The sequence below is a fragment of the Hypanus sabinus genome, chromosome 8, assembly GCF_030144855.1.
Source record: "Hypanus sabinus isolate sHypSab1 chromosome 8, sHypSab1.hap1, whole genome shotgun sequence".
Classification (NCBI taxonomy): Eukaryota; Metazoa; Chordata; class Chondrichthyes; order Myliobatiformes; family Dasyatidae; genus Hypanus; species Hypanus sabinus.
The window spans coordinates 56959972-56976467 of NC_082713.1; the positions used below are offsets into that span (position 1 = coordinate 56959972).

General features: G+C 38.4%; 1 protein-coding gene across 3 annotated transcripts in view; it reads right to left on the reverse strand.

The window, feature by feature from the left end:
• Positions 1–224: 224 nt before the first annotated feature.
• Positions 225–16496, reverse strand: part of pla2g12a (phospholipase A2, group XIIA) — a 28609-nt gene continuing 12337 nt past the window's right edge. For 2 of the 3 annotated variants that reach the window (XM_059977270.1, XM_059977271.1), the window contains exons 2-5: positions 14398–14954; positions 11533–11609; positions 4686–4851; positions 225–2367 (exon numbers count right to left, since the gene is read on the reverse strand). In XM_059977270.1, the coding sequence (XP_059833253.1) occupies positions 2249–2367; positions 4686–4851; positions 11533–11609; positions 14398–14596 (561 nt within the window). In that variant the 5' untranslated portion in view covers positions 14597–14954 and the 3' untranslated portion in view covers positions 225–2248. Of the gene's footprint in view, positions 2368–4685; positions 4852–11532; positions 11610–14397; positions 14955–16496 lie in introns of those variants that run through there. The other variant, XR_009513565.1, reaches the window with a different exon arrangement.

The window sequence follows — 16496 nt, forward strand, 5'->3', positions numbered from 1 at the left end:
TAATAATTCATTAGTAAAATGTGTAATATCTGAGGACTAGTGAAGAGTAAGCAGGATCTGGAGAATTAATATCAATGGTAAGAGAGATTAATAGGAATCCTTATTAGTATGGAGAGATGATTATTTAGAAATGTTAAGTATAATAATGAAGTTAACACAAATTTATAAATATTTTACTTCATCATCCTTACTGAATTTTTGATGAGATAATGAAGAAAGTAGTAATAATGTAGAGGATGTAAATTTTCAAAATGTCTTCAGTAGGGTAATGCATCGCAGAACAATAAAGACTGAGAATGGGGTATTAATCTGGGTGTCCTGCAGCATGATTCACAAAAGATCAGTAATCAGTTACAGCAAGTAATTCAGAAAGTTAACAGCATATTATTATGCAAAAATAATCAAATGCAAAAGTACAACAGTTATGATTCTAATATAATTGTAAGTGATTACCTAGAATATTCTGTACAGTATTGGTCTCATGTAAAGATGTCAATGCAATTTGAAGTTTAGAGTTTTACTTGTCCGATATCTACAATATCAATAACCTTACAAGGGAAGTTTAGACAGGCTAGGCTTATGCCTGCAGTATTCAGAGAGTAAGAGGTCACTTGATTGAAATATAAGATTTTAAGGAGTTTTGACAGGTTGAAGGAAGAACTAGAAGATGAGTATATTGGTGACATCATTGCCCAAGTCCCAGGATTATATGTTGAAGATGGAAGCTGCTGTTGACAAATGTTTCAGATTGCTGGCCTTTCAAGAACTTATTGCATTTTGCCAATAATTTAAATTGCAATCCAGATATCAGTTTTACTGCCATCTTGGCAGCTATATAATTTGAATTCAGTTAATAACCTTAAATTTTAATATTATTACAATATTATCAGAATATCATAAAATTATCTTCCTGTGCATTAATGTTTCCTTCCTTCAGAGAGGACATGTACATGGTCTGACTTATAACATAGTTCCTGACCCCCAACTCTGATATGTCCCTACAAGTCACTTTGTTCACAAGAATTTCAACATGGATGATGAATGCAATATCACATATTGAAAAAAGACAACGTAAAAAATCAATGAAGAGCAATTGACCTAAAATGTTTGTTGCTTTTCTCTCCACAAATACCGTCTGACTTTCCAAATAAACAATTGCTAGTGAAACGGTTTGGGGCATTTTTAAAATATGAAAGATGCTGCATAACAAAAAAACTTGCATCTTAAAATAAAAATAAAACAGCAGCAAAGTAAAATAAATTTGTATTTCCCCATCTTTCAAAAAGGGAATTAGAAATTGCAATTACCTTTTACAAGCATAGAAGTAAATCTTTTGTAAAGGGTATTGGAACCATGCACTGGACATGATAACATATTAAATTCAGCAAATGGTTCATTTGAATTACATTTTCCTCTACATTTTATTATTCAGAAGCTATCATACAATGATGAGGACTGGCCATGAATGTCATTTCTCCCAAAATGACAATATTCATGTCACAAATTAACATTACTCTATTCCCATAATTTAGGTTTCTAGCCAGTATAATCAGGTCAACCACTTGAAACCAAACCCCAGCTCTGCATCTTTTTTCACAGATACTGCCTGATGAGTTGAGTTTCTACAGGTTTCAATTCTGAGCATTCATAGAAACAAGCCACCTATGGAATGTTAGTAAGTGTGATAATCTGGATTTACTGACACAATGCAAGACACACTTAGTTCTAATTAACTTAATGTTGAATTATATTACCATTTATTATTTCTACAGCTGATTTTAAAGTCACAAAGCCCAGAATCATTTTCAAAAAAGTCATGTGGCAGGATCACTCAATAACCTGCCAATGGGCAGTGAATAAGACTGGTTTCTTTATTCAGTTTTTGGATTCTTCTTCTTCTTCTTCAGGACATTTCCGAAGAAATGGGAGGATATAAAGAAGAACTTCAACTTTTAATGGCTCCACCTCAGAAAAGATTAAATTCAGTGCAAGACCACAAACCTACAATATGCAGGACACTTGGGCTGAAACATATTCTGGTATAGTAACTTGTAATAATTCAAATTTTAAATTATGTAAACATTTAACAGGAAAAACAATGAGCATTGTCTTTAAGATTGTCATGCAAAAAATATTATAAATCCAACATAATTGAAGTTCTCTCAAGGAAACATAACATTTTCAAATCAATTGAGCACACTTGGTCCTTATTTCACACATTTGTTTTTTCTCCCCCTCATTCTTCACTTCAAAGGTCGATTTTTTCTTCATAAGCGCACATGCACGAGGCCCTCTGACTGTCAAGGTAGGGTTTGCATCCTAAATGCATTACTGTATTGAAAAGCAGTTCTACAGCATTCTCACAAGCTATGTAAAGAGAAAAAAAAAATTAGGTTTATTTCTTCAAAAAATTAGAATCATTAAGAAAACAAGTTTACCTTCTTTATGTGGATGGAGATTTAAATAATTATATCTAGTTACTAGCTGATCAAGGTTTTCATGTGGACAAGATAGGACTCAACATGAAGTCTTTCTCTTAAAAATAGCAACTGCTATTGGCACAACTTTTTTAACTCCTCAGAAGATAAGCACAAATGCTCATTGATGTTAAAGCTCATTCAGCCTGCTTATATTTGAAAATATGATGGCTGATTTGATCTTTCCTGCCTGATTTCTTTAACTCGATAAAAGTTTATATAAAAAACATTCAAAAAATATACTAGCAAACTAATGGGCCCAAAGACCAACCAAATCTCTTAATCTTGTATTCCAGATTTTAGAAGTGGCTGTAGAGATCCTGGATGCATTATTTCTAATCTACCAGAATTATGTAGATTCCAGACAAGTCCCAGAGGATTGGAAAATCATAAATATAAGGCCACTATCCATGAGAGGAAAACAGAAAGCGAGGAACTATAGGCCAGGTAACCTTGCATCTATCCTTAGGAAAATGTTGGAATAAGGAGATGACAGCAGTACATTTAGAAAATTATCAAATAGTCAAAATCATTTTAAAAGAGAGAAATAATGTTTGACAAAAATCTACCTGAAGGTAACAAAAAAACACTAAGGAGAAATAAAATTATATAATGGTAAGCTAGCCAATAATATGAAAGGGATACCAAAAGGCTTTTCAGATATATAAAGAGCAAAAGAGAGGCATGAGTGGATATCAGATGCTGATAAATAATGATGTGGGAATAGTAATGGGGAACAAAGAAATGGTGGATGAACTGAATAAGTAGTTTTGTCAGTCTTAGCGGTGGAAGACACCAGCAGCATGTCAGAAAAATCAAAAGTGGCAAGGGCAGAAGTGGGTATAGTTCCTATTACAAAGGAGAAGGGACTTGGGAAGCTGAAAGGTCTGAAGATAAATAAGTCACCAGGAGTTTACAGATGACTGGAAAATCACTAATGTCACTTCACTCTTTAAGAAGGGGAGGAAGGTAAAAGACAGTAAATTGTATACCAGTAAACCTGATTTCAGTGGTTGGCAAGATATTAAAGTCCATTATTAAAGCTACACATGAGACTGCTAAACAAGAGGCCATGTTATTACAGGAAAGCAACTAGCTTGGACAGAAAATTGGCTGACTGACAAAAGGCACAGAGAGGGAATAAAGGGGGCCTTTTTTGGTTGGCTGCCAATGACTAAGTGATGGTCCATAGGGGCCAATGTTGGGTCTGCTACTTTTCATGTTCTATGTTAATGACTTGCATGACGGGGCTGATGACTTTGTGACCAGGTTTGCAGATGATACAAAAATAGGTGTGTTGTGGTTGGGTGGGGCCAGATAGGGCTGAGGATGCAGGAAATTTGCAGAGGACTTGGGCAGATTAGGAGAATGAGCAAAGGAATGACAGATGGAATACCGTGTAGGTATATGTATGAACATGCATGTTGGGAGAAGGAATAAAGGTGTAAAATTATTTTCTAAATGGGGAGTGAATTCAGAAATTGGATAGCAAAGAGAGTCTTGAGAGTCCAAGTGTAGAATTCCCTAACGGTTAACTTGCAAATAAGCAAGTTAGAATTCATTTCAAGAGGACTAGAACTTAAAAGGAAGGATGTAATGCTGAGGCTTTATAAGGCATTAGTCAGACCACACTTGGAGTATTGTGAGCAGTTCTGAGTCCCATATCTAAAAAAGGATGTGATGCCATTGGAGAAGGTCTGGACAAAGTTTACAAGAATTATCCTGGGAGTGAAAGGGTTAATGTTTGAGGAGCATTTCATGCTCTGGGCTTGTACTTGCTGGAGTTCAGACAAATGAAGGAAGATCTCATTGAAACCCACCAAATATTGAAATACCTAGACAGAGTGGATGTGGAGAAAATGTTTCCAGTAATGGCGGGGGGAGGGGGGGGGGAAGACAGAAGTTTCTTTAGCTAGAAGCTGGCGAACCTATTCACTGGCGAGATGGCTGTGGAGGCCAAGTCACTGGCCAATAGTTAAAGCAGATTCCGATAGGTTCTTGATTAATTAGGGTCATCAGAGGTTATGGGGGAAAAGGCGGGAAATGGGGTTGTGAAACAAATCAACCATGATTGAAAGGCAGAGCAGACTTGTTGGGCTGATTGACCTAATTCTGCTCCTATGTCATATAGTTTTATAATGTCAATGCCTCATGAGCTGTTACAAATTAAAACTGAGTGCAATGAAGAGCAGATGTTACAACACTTACCCTGTACAGTTGCATCTATTCCTAATGTTTTCTGTACATTTCTGCAAATTGTTGAAAGGCAGTACTGAAATATTTCATCACAGTCCTGTTTAGAATTACCACAGGTATCATAACAACGATCATGTTGATTGCAGCACTTCGTCATGGAAGGAATTCCCACATCTAACTTCATAAAAATATACATGAACATTAGAAATTCAAAATCTTCAAAAGCTGTGTTCTAATCATGATAAAATCTGTATTCAGTTTTGGAATCAACACTACAAGTTTGCAGATGCTGGGGTTGATGTTTTGCTGCCTTCAAAATTCTGGAGGAATTTCTTGATGTCTACTAGCATTGGTCACTGGAGAGTTTCTGGGGGCATATTTACAATCAATTTTTAGTTTTGGTTTATTCAACTAACTGTTGCTTTTAAAGAAGTTCCCTGCTACTCCATTCCTTTATCAATGGGGATGCACCTCCAAGAGGTTTGTCAGGCGATGTGTTTTGCAATGACTAAGAAGACCAGTTTTGCATTATATATATATTTTTTTCTTTTTTCTGTTTTTTTAACATCATATATTTTGAAATATTTAGACTTAGCATGTTCATACATGTTCTCTATGGTTTATGTCTTGGTAAACCCATTTATACTGTAACTATTGTTTATGTCTTTTTTCATCTGTAATGAAATTTGTATGTTTGTAATTTCTTTTTTATTAATATATCATTTGTATTTTGTCCTTATTATTAATAATAATAAAAAGATTGAGAAAGAAAGAAAGAAAGAAAGAAAGAAAGAAAGAAAGAAAGAAAGAAAGAAAGAAAGAAAGAAAGAAAGAAAGAAAGAAAGAAAGAAAGAAAGAAAGAAAGAAAGAAAGAAAGAAAGAAAGAAAGAAAGAAAGAAAGAAAGAAAGAAAGAAAGAAGAGAAGAGAAGAGAAGAGAAGAGAAGAGAAGAGAAGAGAAGAGAAGAGAAGAGAAGAGAAGAGAAGAGAAGAGAAGAGAAGAGAAGAGAAGAGAAGAGAAGAGAAGAGAAGAGAAGAGAAGAGAAGAGAAGAGAAGAGAAGAGAAGAGAAGAGAAGAGAAGACCAGGACATACAGAACCCCAGGAATGATTCCCAGAAAGGGACATCGGTGTATATATCCAAAGATTTCTGAAAGTGGCAGCAAAGATTTATACCGTGGTGAAGAGGACAAGAATCCTGAATTCCTTCATTAGCCAGGGCACAGTATAAGAACGGGAAGGTACACCTTTATAAGCCAATGGCTAGGTCAAGATAGAGTGGAGTAAGCAGTTCTGATCACCATACTATAGGAAGGACACAATTTCACTGGACTGGGTAGAGAGGAGACACATCAGGATTTTGGCTATGATGACACAATTCAGTTGTGAAGCAAAACTGATTTCTTTGGAGAACAGGAGACAGCAGTAGAGTATAAGAACATAAGAAACAGGAGCAGGAGTAGGCCATCTGGCCCACCAAGCCTGCTCTGCCATACAATAAGATCAAAGCTGATCTGACCACGGATTCATCTCCACCTACCTGTCTTTTCCCCATAACCCTTAATTCCCCTACTATGCAAAAATCTACCCAACTTTGTCTTAAATATATTTACTGAGGTAACCTCCACTGCTTCATTTGGCAGAGAATTCTACAGATTCACCACTCTCTGGGAAAAGCAGTTTCTCCTCATCTCCATCCTAAATCTATTCCAACAAATCTTGAGGCTATGTCCCCTAGTTCTAGTCTCACCCACCAGTGGAAACAACTTTCCTGCCTCTATCTTCATCCCTTTCATAATTGTATATGTGTCTATAAGATCTCCTCTCATTCTTCTGAACTCCAGTGAGTACAATCCTAGACGACTCAATCTCTCCACAGTCTAACCTCCTCATCACCAGGAATCAACCTGGTGAACCTCCTCTGCACTGCCTTCAAAGCCAGTATATCTTTTCTCAGGTAAGGAGACCAGAACTGCATGCAGTACAACAGGTATGGCCTCACCAGTACCCTATACCGTTGCAGCATAACCTCCCTGCTCTTAAGTTCAATCCCTCTAGCAACGAAGGCCAACATTCCGGTTGCCTTCTTGATAGCCTGCTGCACCTGCAAACCAACCTTTTGTGAGTCATGCACAAGCACTCCCAAGTCCCTCTGCAGAGCAGCATGCTGCAGTTTTTTACCATCTAAATAATAATCTGCTCTTTAATTTTTCTTTCCAGTGGATGACCTTGCATTTACCAACATTGTACTCCATCTGCCAGACCCTTGCCAACTCATTTAACCTACCTGTATCTCTCTGCAGACCCTCCATATCTTCTGCACAACTTGCTTTTCCATTCAATTTAGTATCATCAGCAAACTTAGATACACTACACTTAGTAGAACTCACTGCTGTGTACAAAGCAATGTGTGGCATAAGTAGGATAGATAGCAAGAATTTTGTATCCACAGCAGTGGTATCTAAAACTGAAGGGCAAACGTTTATGACAAGGGATTAGAAGGTTTAGAAGGAACCTTTTCACATATGTGGTAGTTGAAAAGAACTGCGTAGATGGAAAAGGCAGAAGACTTGCAGATTTATGTATTTAGACAAGCACTCTAATCACCAGGCAAAGAAGGCCACCTGATGAAAAATGGGGTTAATATAGATGGGTATTTGATGGCCAAAAAAGACATGATGGCGAATAGGTCCTGTACATCTCTCTGACTCCGAGACTCCAAGTGGAGCTTGAAAAAAGAAATTGGATTGAATGGCAAAACTAAAACTCTTTGAGTAACAAGATCAAATGTAAGAATCCTTTCTGCAAAAGAGGGAGGACATAACCATTTAAGACAGAGTTCAGGGGTACTAAAACAGATGGACAATCAGGGAAAGAACAGACATAACAGCCTATGTAAATTGTGTTGGATTCCTGGAGCAGTTACTGAGAGACAGTATGTAATAATCAGTATTGTTTTCTATTGATTATTATTTGCTGCCCAAACTAAAGTTAAAATGTAATACAGAAGAAGAAATATTAAGTCTTCATCACCCTTATGTGCCCGTTGGGAATTAAGTATATTGCTTGAAATAGAACTATTGATCATTATCACAATAATTGAAACTGCATGATTAAAAAAGTATTATGTTATTAGAACACAAAGGGTAAAGGGAATTGATACAAAGAGATATGTGACAATTTTTTTCCACTTCTCATAGTTTCTGGAGCTGCTTGTTGGGGTCGAGTTGTATGGACACAAGCTATAATTCACCTCTCAAGTGGCAGTTCTTTATGTATAAACTCAGCCATACTTATTCAATCATAAGCTCTAGCTCAAATCATAGTTTCTCCTTTTTTATACAGATACTTCAAGGCAGACAGGAATTAGAAGCCTGGCTGATCTTGTTCCAAAAGCTACAGATTCAGATGTATAAAAACCAATAGCTTATAAACAAATCTGAGGTTTTCCAATATTCCTGGCTGAAGATAATGCATTTTTAAACAGAAGGCCATTAAGAGAACTTCTTACAATGAATCAGCTAAGGATATGCTGTACATGCTTTATAGGTATCCTTCCTGGAGCGTTCCCTTAGTTTTTTTGTCTACAGGTTATCCACAGTGCTTTTTTTCTCTTTTTTGTTTCCATATCACAGATTGGGTGACTGGGATAAATAGACACCTTCTTTGGTCATGATCTAAATGATATTGTTTCCAGCTGTTTGGCTCCTTCCCCAATTCCTTATTATTTACTGTGAGGAAAGAGATTGCTGAGATAATTTGACTGAACCTTTGAATTGTAATCCTCCTTAACATTAATTTACATTTATCAGACATCTTCAAACAATAAAAAAGCCAAGATGTGTTCCAAGGGGGAGAATGAAATCAGCTGGAAAGGAAATACATGGTGTTATCTAAAAACACAGAAATGCAACGTTGAACAGTTCATGTTCCAAGCCTTTCTTGGTAATGCTCCCCAATTCTTCCTCCATTACATTGATGACTGTATTGGTGCTGCTTCATGCATCTATGCTCAGTTCGTCAATTTCATCAACATTGTCTCTAACTTCCACCCTGCCCTAAAATTAACTTGGTCCATTTCTAACAGCTGTCTCCCCTTTCTTGACCTCTCTGTCCCCATCCCTGGAGAGAAAGTGTCGACTGACGTCTTTTATAAACCTAATGATTCCCAGTTACCTTGACTATACCTCTTCTCACCCCATCTCCTGTAAAAATGCTATTCCTTTTTCCTTCATCTCCACCACGTTTTCTGGATGTAGCTTTCCTTTCAAGGCAATCAGAGATATCCTCCTTCTAAGAACAGGTTTTCCCTTCTCCCACCATTGACGCTGCCCTCACCCACATCTCCATTTCTTGAAAATCCATGCTCACCCCATCCTCCCGCAGCCTTAGCAGGGATAGAGTTTCCTCTTGTCCTCAGCTATCACCCCATTAGCCTCTGCAAACAACACATCTTTCTCTCTACAACTTCCAGCATCCCCAAATGGATCCCAACACCAAACATATCTTTACCTCCTCCCCCTCTCTCAGCTTTCTGTGGGAATCAGTTCTTCTGTGATTCCCTTGTCCATTCTTCCCTCCCCACTAATCTTCCTGTCAATTGTCCCAGTAAGTGGTTTAAGTGTTACACCTGCCCATTCACCTCCTCCCTCACCTCCATTCAGGGTCCCAAGCAGTCCTTCCAGGTGAGACAACTCTTAACCTGCGAATCTGGTGAGGTTATCTATTGTGTCTCGTGCTCCCGATGTAGTCTCCTCTACATAGATGAGACCACTCATAAATTGGGATGACTGCTTTGTCAGGCAACTCTGCCCCATCCGCCAAAATCAGAACTCCCCGGTAGCCAAGCACTTTAATTCCAATTCCCACTCCATTTCAACATGTTGGTCCATGGCCTCCTCTTGTGCCACAATGAGGCCACCCTCATGGTACAGGAAAAAGTTAAAGTCTGTCCTGAGCCTTATAGGCTCATCAGGCCGGTGCTTATGCCGGTTTCCATGGTGTGAAGCGACTGAGAGTACGAGACTCCCCCCGGGATAGGACGCCAGGTTAACCCCCAGCATTTTGCCGGTACCCATTTTCAGCTGGGTGGACTGGGGCAATGTGTGGTTAAGTACCTTGCTCAAGGACACAACACGCTGCTTCGTCTGGGGCTTGAACACATGACCTTCAGATCGCTAGTCCAAAGCCTTAACCACTTGGCCACGCACCACAATGGTACAGGAGTAACATGTTATATTCCATCTGGGTAGCTTCCAACTTGATGGCATTAATATCTATTTCTCCTTCCGGTATATATAAAAAAAATACCTTCCCACTCTCCTCTTTTTGTACTCCCCACTCTGGTCTTTTACCTCTTCTCACCTGCTTATCACCTCCTCCTGGGTATCCTCCTCTTTCCCTTTCTCCTATGGTCCAAACACCTCTCCTATCAGATTCCTTCCTCTCCAGCCCTTTACCTTTCCTACTCACCTGGCTTCACCTATCACCTTCTAGCTGTTCTCCTTTCCCTTCCCCCATATTCAGATGTCTTCCCCCTTTCGTTCTCATCTCAAGGAAGGTCTCAGCCCAAAACGTCAACTGCTTATTAATTTCCATAGATGCTGCTTGATGTGCAGAGCTCCTCCAGCACTATGTGTGTGTTGCTTTGGATTTCCAGCATCTGCAGAATTTTTTGTAGTTTTAAAATATATTTGAGAAGGTTTCTGAAAGTTTAGAAAAGTAGCAAAGTAAATTGATTTATTTAGGGCATACCAAAGAGGACCATCACAGATAAAAAGAAGAATACAGTGAGTGGAGATAAAGCAAGCTGGAACTGATGGATAGCAGTAAATGAAATAGGACTGGGAAAGGTTCATGTGAGGTTCTTCTGTGATTCCAGAAGAACTAACTGTGGTTACAGAACTAACAGATAAGACGATTTTAAATATAGCACAGTAAGAAAACATGGAGCCAGCAGAACTAAGAAGCAATGTTGATGGACAAGGTAAAACAGATACAATTGATAATTTTGTAGGCTGTTTGGCACATATAAAATAAGGCTTAAGAAAGGCTACAAAAATTTGTTAATAATTATTTGCTGATCGGTCTGGGATAAACAGTCACGCTATTGTTATTACTGTTGTTCCTTTCCGCACCTTAAAGTGCATCAGGCTGCAACCTTGCAGATTCTTTAGCATTTTTGTCTGTTTTTTAAATAAGACCAACTTGCTAACTCAACGTTCCACCTAGCACGGATGGAAAGCATGCAAGGAGCTGGCCAGATTCGAACCCAGGACCACTCGCCTCCTAGTCCAGTGCAGATGCTACTATACCTCTGGCCAGCTAGTCACACTATTAGAAATGCAAAGTTGTTTTAACAATTCAATTTTTTGGCGAGTAGCCCAGAAGCTTATATTACAACAACAGGAAGAAAAGGGAAATTTCTTTTTGCTCTTGCTTCAGCGATTCCAAAATAAAAAGATAAATATGATTTTATTTCCCTTCCCATAAATCATGTGGTGCAGTTTCTACAAATTTAGTATGTGTAATAAATGATGATTGCTAGTAATACTGAGAAATAAGGACTCAAGGGACAAATGAAAATTACAATCTTGACTTTCAGCATCATATTGATTTTTAAAACTGTGAAAAGAATATTGTTTATACAGTTTTGCAACCAGCTTATATGTCATTGGCACAAAAAAAGTCTCCATCTGTTCCACTAGTTTGTATAGTTTTTGAAGCCCTCAAGAGAATCAATCTCGGGGTTGTATATGGTGACATATATGTACTTCGATAATAAATATTCTTTGAACTTTGAATGCTTTTAATATTTGTAACTGAACTGAAATAAACTTGGGAAAAATGCAACATTCCTTACATGAACTCCAAACATAGGAGAGCCACATCCATTGGGTGGAGGAGGCTTATAACCGTAACGAGGAACTGGCTTGGATCCTGAAAAAAGATGTTTATAGTAATTAAATTATTTTCAACCATTATCAAAAATACTAATGTCATTAGCTATTCAAAATTGAAGAAAGATTAAGAAAAAAAAGGAGGTGCATAGCTGGTATTGGCAGATAGGAACAATAGGAGGTATTTGAGGAGTATAAGAAATGCAAGAGAACACTTAAGAAAGAAATCAGTAGGGCTAAAAGAAGACACGAGGTTGCCTTAGCAGATGAAAGGGCTGAAAGAAAATCCTAAGGGATTCTACAGATATACTAAGGGCAAAAAATTACAAGTGACAAAATTAATCCTCAGGAGACAGACACAGTGAGGGAAAGCAACATCAAAGTCGTTGACCCTATCCCGATGAAAGCAACATCAAAGTCGTTGACCCTATCCCGATTACAGAGGAAGAGGTGTTGGCTATCTTGAGGAAATTAGGGTAGATAAATCTCCGGAGCCGACAAAGTGTTCCCTCAGACCCTGTGGGGGACAGGTGCAGAAATTGCAGGGGCCCTGGCAGAGATATTTAAAGCATCTTTAGCGACAGGTGAGGTACCAGAGGATTAGAGGATATAATGTTGTTCTGCTATTTAAGAAAAGCTCTAAAAATAAAACAGAAAATTATAAGCCGGTGAGCTTGCATCAGTGGTGGGAAAAAATTTGGAAGGTATTCTGAGGGATTGCATGTATTTGGATAGACATGGACTGATTAGGGATAGTCGGCATGGCTTTGTGCATGGTAGGATTTATAGGTCATGTCTAACCAATCTTTCAGTTTTTTTGAGGAAGTTACCAGGAAAGTTGATGACGGCAAAGCGGTGGATGTTGTCTATACATACTTTAGCAAGGCGTTTGACAAGGTCCAGCATGGGAGGTCGATTAAGAAGGTTCAGGTGCTCAGTATTGAAGATGAGGTTGTGAATTGGATTAGATATTAGCTTTGTTGAAGGAGCTAGAAAGTGGCAGTAGATGGTTGCCTCTCTGACTAGTGGAGTGCCACAGGGATTGGTGCTAGATCTTTTCTGTTTGTCATTTATATCGATTATCTGGATGATAATGCAGTTAACAGGATCAGCAAATTTCTGGATGACACCAAGACTGGAGGTGTAGTGGACAGCGAAGAAGACTATCAGAGCTTGCAGCAGGATCTGGACGAGTGGGACAAATGGGCTGACAAATGGCAAATGAAATTTAATGCAGACAAGTGTGAGGTGCTGCACTTCAGTAGGACCAACCGGGGTGAGTATTACACAGTGAACAGTGGGGCACTGAGGAGTGTGGTAGAACAAAGGGATCTGGGAATACAGGTCCATAAGTCGTTGAAAGTGACAGCACAGGGTCTTTAAGAAAGCTTTTGGCACATTGGCCTTCATAAATCAAAGTATTGAGTTTAGAGGATGGGATGTTATGTTGAAGTTGTATAAGACATTGCTAGGGCTTAATTTGGAGTACTGTGCGCTGATTTGGTCACCTACCTACAGGAAAAATGTAAATAACGTTGAAAGAGTACAGAGAATATTTACAATAATGTTACCAGAACTGCAAGACCTGAGTTATAAGGAAAGATTGAATAGGTTAGGACTTTAATTACTTGGAACATAGAAGATTGAGGGAAGATTTGATAGAGGTGTACATTATGAGGGGTATAGATAGCGTAAATGCAAGAAGGTGTTTTCCATTGAGTTTGGGTGGGACTACAACGAGAGATTATAGGTTAAGGGTGAAAAGTGAAAAGTTTAAGGGGTCAGGAAGTTAATCTTCATTCAGAGGATCTTGAGAATGTAGAACGAGCTGCCATTCAAGTGGTACATGCATGGATAGGTACATGGATGGTAGGGGCATGGAAGGCTATGGTTTGAGTGCAGGTTAATGGGACTTGGCAGTTTAAATGGTTCAGCGTGGACTAAATGGGCTGATGGGCCCGTTTCTGTGCTGTATTTTTCTATGACTTAAGAAAAGTATCCCTAATGGTCCTCTGCTATGATTTTATTATTCATGTTCCCTATTCATTATTCCCACAATTAAGAGACTTAATGAGAAAATTCATGTTGTATTGTGATATTAGAAAGAACAAGATTTAAGAATTCTGCAAGGTGCAAGGCCCACATGGAACAAACTATAGCAAACAACAACCTACAGCACAGAATCCAAATTCACCAGAAAATACTTTGATCAGCAGACATAATTAAAGCAATTTCCAATCAAATTAGAATGGTATGTAATCATTAAAAAAAAGATCAGACTGAACCATTTCAAAATTCTCCGTAAGTAATAACTACACTTTGGTTACCAGCTTTGTAAAAACACTGCAATGTGTGGTCATGTGCTGCATTTACCAGGACCACCGGTTCAAATTAGCTAATCTCTGCATGAGAACTGCATCATCACCATAGTGATCACTGTTTAGAAAGGACAGTCAACAGTCACAGATTGCCCTTGACTATCAGAACTCCCCACCAGAAAAGGAACCTTGTTCAACAAGTTAGAATAGTTCAGAGCTCAACTTTGTTACCTTGCAAAGACAGATAATCACTTCACTAACCAAAGTAGTTAAACATGACCTCTTATAAGGTCACAAGAATGTGCATATATTCAATAAATTATTCCAGGTCATCAACTTCACGAGACAAGTGGATAAAATATATTTTGGGAGTAGTGTAAAGAAAGAAATATTATTCATGATGACTATGACACATGAGAGCCCCCCCAATCCAAAAATGTAATATTTTAACTTCAGAACTATGTATGCTTTTACTGAATGGCAAAACTGACGACTGTTTATTTTACTCACCATCACTGCATTTGTACCTACAGAGCCCGTCCTCCCCGCCAAGTAGATCCAGTGCTGCATTCAGGTACGTGTCAATCTTATGAATTCCATTCCGAATTGTTTTCAGCTTCCCCCGCCAATCTTTGAAGTCTGCATCTTCCGAACGGCACCCACAGCTCCTCAAAATAACTCCCAGAAACACACAGATTTGCAAACGCATGCTCAAAATTATTTTACTGATTTGTTTTTCACTTTTGCTTTTCAGCTATAATGAACGTTTTCTGCTGTGTGTATCTACACAGATGAATCTAAACTATTGTTATCCAACTAGAAGAGAGATCCAAATCAAAACCGTTTGTTGGCACTGCATTCCAAAAGTAAGTAACAGGGTAAACTCTCTCACTCAGACTTCAGTTAGGCTACTAAACTTCTGACCATTCCTTAAATTTTAGAACACTGTTTTCATATTTGTATTGGCTTGATATCTTTCAGTTGCTGTGAAAGTACTCAAATATCACTGCTGGCCATATGGATGAGAATAGCTGGATGAAGGGTCACGTCTCCTGTAATCTTGTGATCTAAAAACAGAGAAAAAAAATAAATCTAAGTGCAAATGTAGAAAAAAAATGTGTGCAGGATATATTCTCTTCAATTCACAGTACTCAAAATTGATCTAATCTAGGCTTCAGCAAGCTATAATTAGAGCTAGCCTTTAGTTTTGTCTGCACGGCCACTACAGTCTACAGTTAAAACAGAATCAGATCTATCCTTTCTTGGTTAGGACATTAATTTTAACAGCAATTACGTAATTACATATAATCTTTCAATAAACACATGGCAATAATATAGCCAGACATGCTAACTATATGGTTTTAGACTAAACCGAATCTACCCCCCCCCCCAATGTCTAGAAACTTCAACAAAGCCTTTAGATGTTTCAAGATTCAAAGCCAGTTATTGACCCCACCTTCATAATATCAACATGTACAATTATATAGTGGATTCTGGTTAATTGGTCCATCGGTTCATTGGAGCAGTTGCTTAGTTGAGAAAACTCTTAAAATAAAATCTAACTGAAAAAATAACTGGGATTCCTTTCGTTTATTTGGGACACTATGCCACTTAAAAGACAGGAGTATGTTGCTAAACAGTTTCTAACTAGCGTATATCATCTGAACTTGTAAGGCCATTATACATAATACTGTGCCTAGAGCAAACAATTTTTTAAATAGCATTAACTGCATCTGTTTACGTTTTAAAAGCAGTGATTTTTGTCACTGACAGTTGGCGAGAAATAAGCAGTAAAACAATTCAGATCTGTTTTGCTCACTGCTGTTTCAAGCCTGCAGGCTTGGAGATGCCAAAAACCATTTATCTACTTCAACAAGTTAGGACTACAAATAATCTGAAGGTATCAACAATCATCTTGAATGTTACAATGAAAGTGAAGATTTGGCAGACATAATCATCAAAAGCATTGTATGAAGGTGGTCCATTATCTGCACTAGGTATCTGCTCTAGTTTTGTTCATTTACAATCAATCAAAAGAACACAGCAGCGAGTTCGTTGAGTATCTTATCGGACAATGACAGTGAAACCTGTGTGGGAGAGTTTTTGAAGTAGAATAGCCATTGCACTAGGACAGTTTCAGATGTCTGAATCCAGTGGTACGAGTAGTTACCACTAATGGCAGTCTTCTTTGGTTGCAGTGGATAACGATGACTTCTTGTGTACCTTATCATGCCCTTTGCTCTCCACAAAGCATTGCCAAACTAACTTCTTGACCATCAGATCTCATTTGCCCAGTCCACCGGAGCAGCATGTCCCTGTATTACTGGGTTATGAGGCCCGTCAGCTACCCTGCCAGTCAAAGCAGTACACCCACTGTCGCAAGCTAACCGCCACTTGGAACCATAGGTGTGAGCTGAGTGTCTATTGAGGATCAAAGGTGAGTGAGCGAGCATGGAGCACCACAAGCCTGTTCAGCAGAGGTGCTACCTGGACATCCCATATACTGGATGAATTCCTCTGTTGATAACTATTAGAAATACACTGTTTATAGTACTTCTACTGCCCTCACAGTAGAAAGCTAGGCAGGGAGTTAAACACCTCAAAAATCC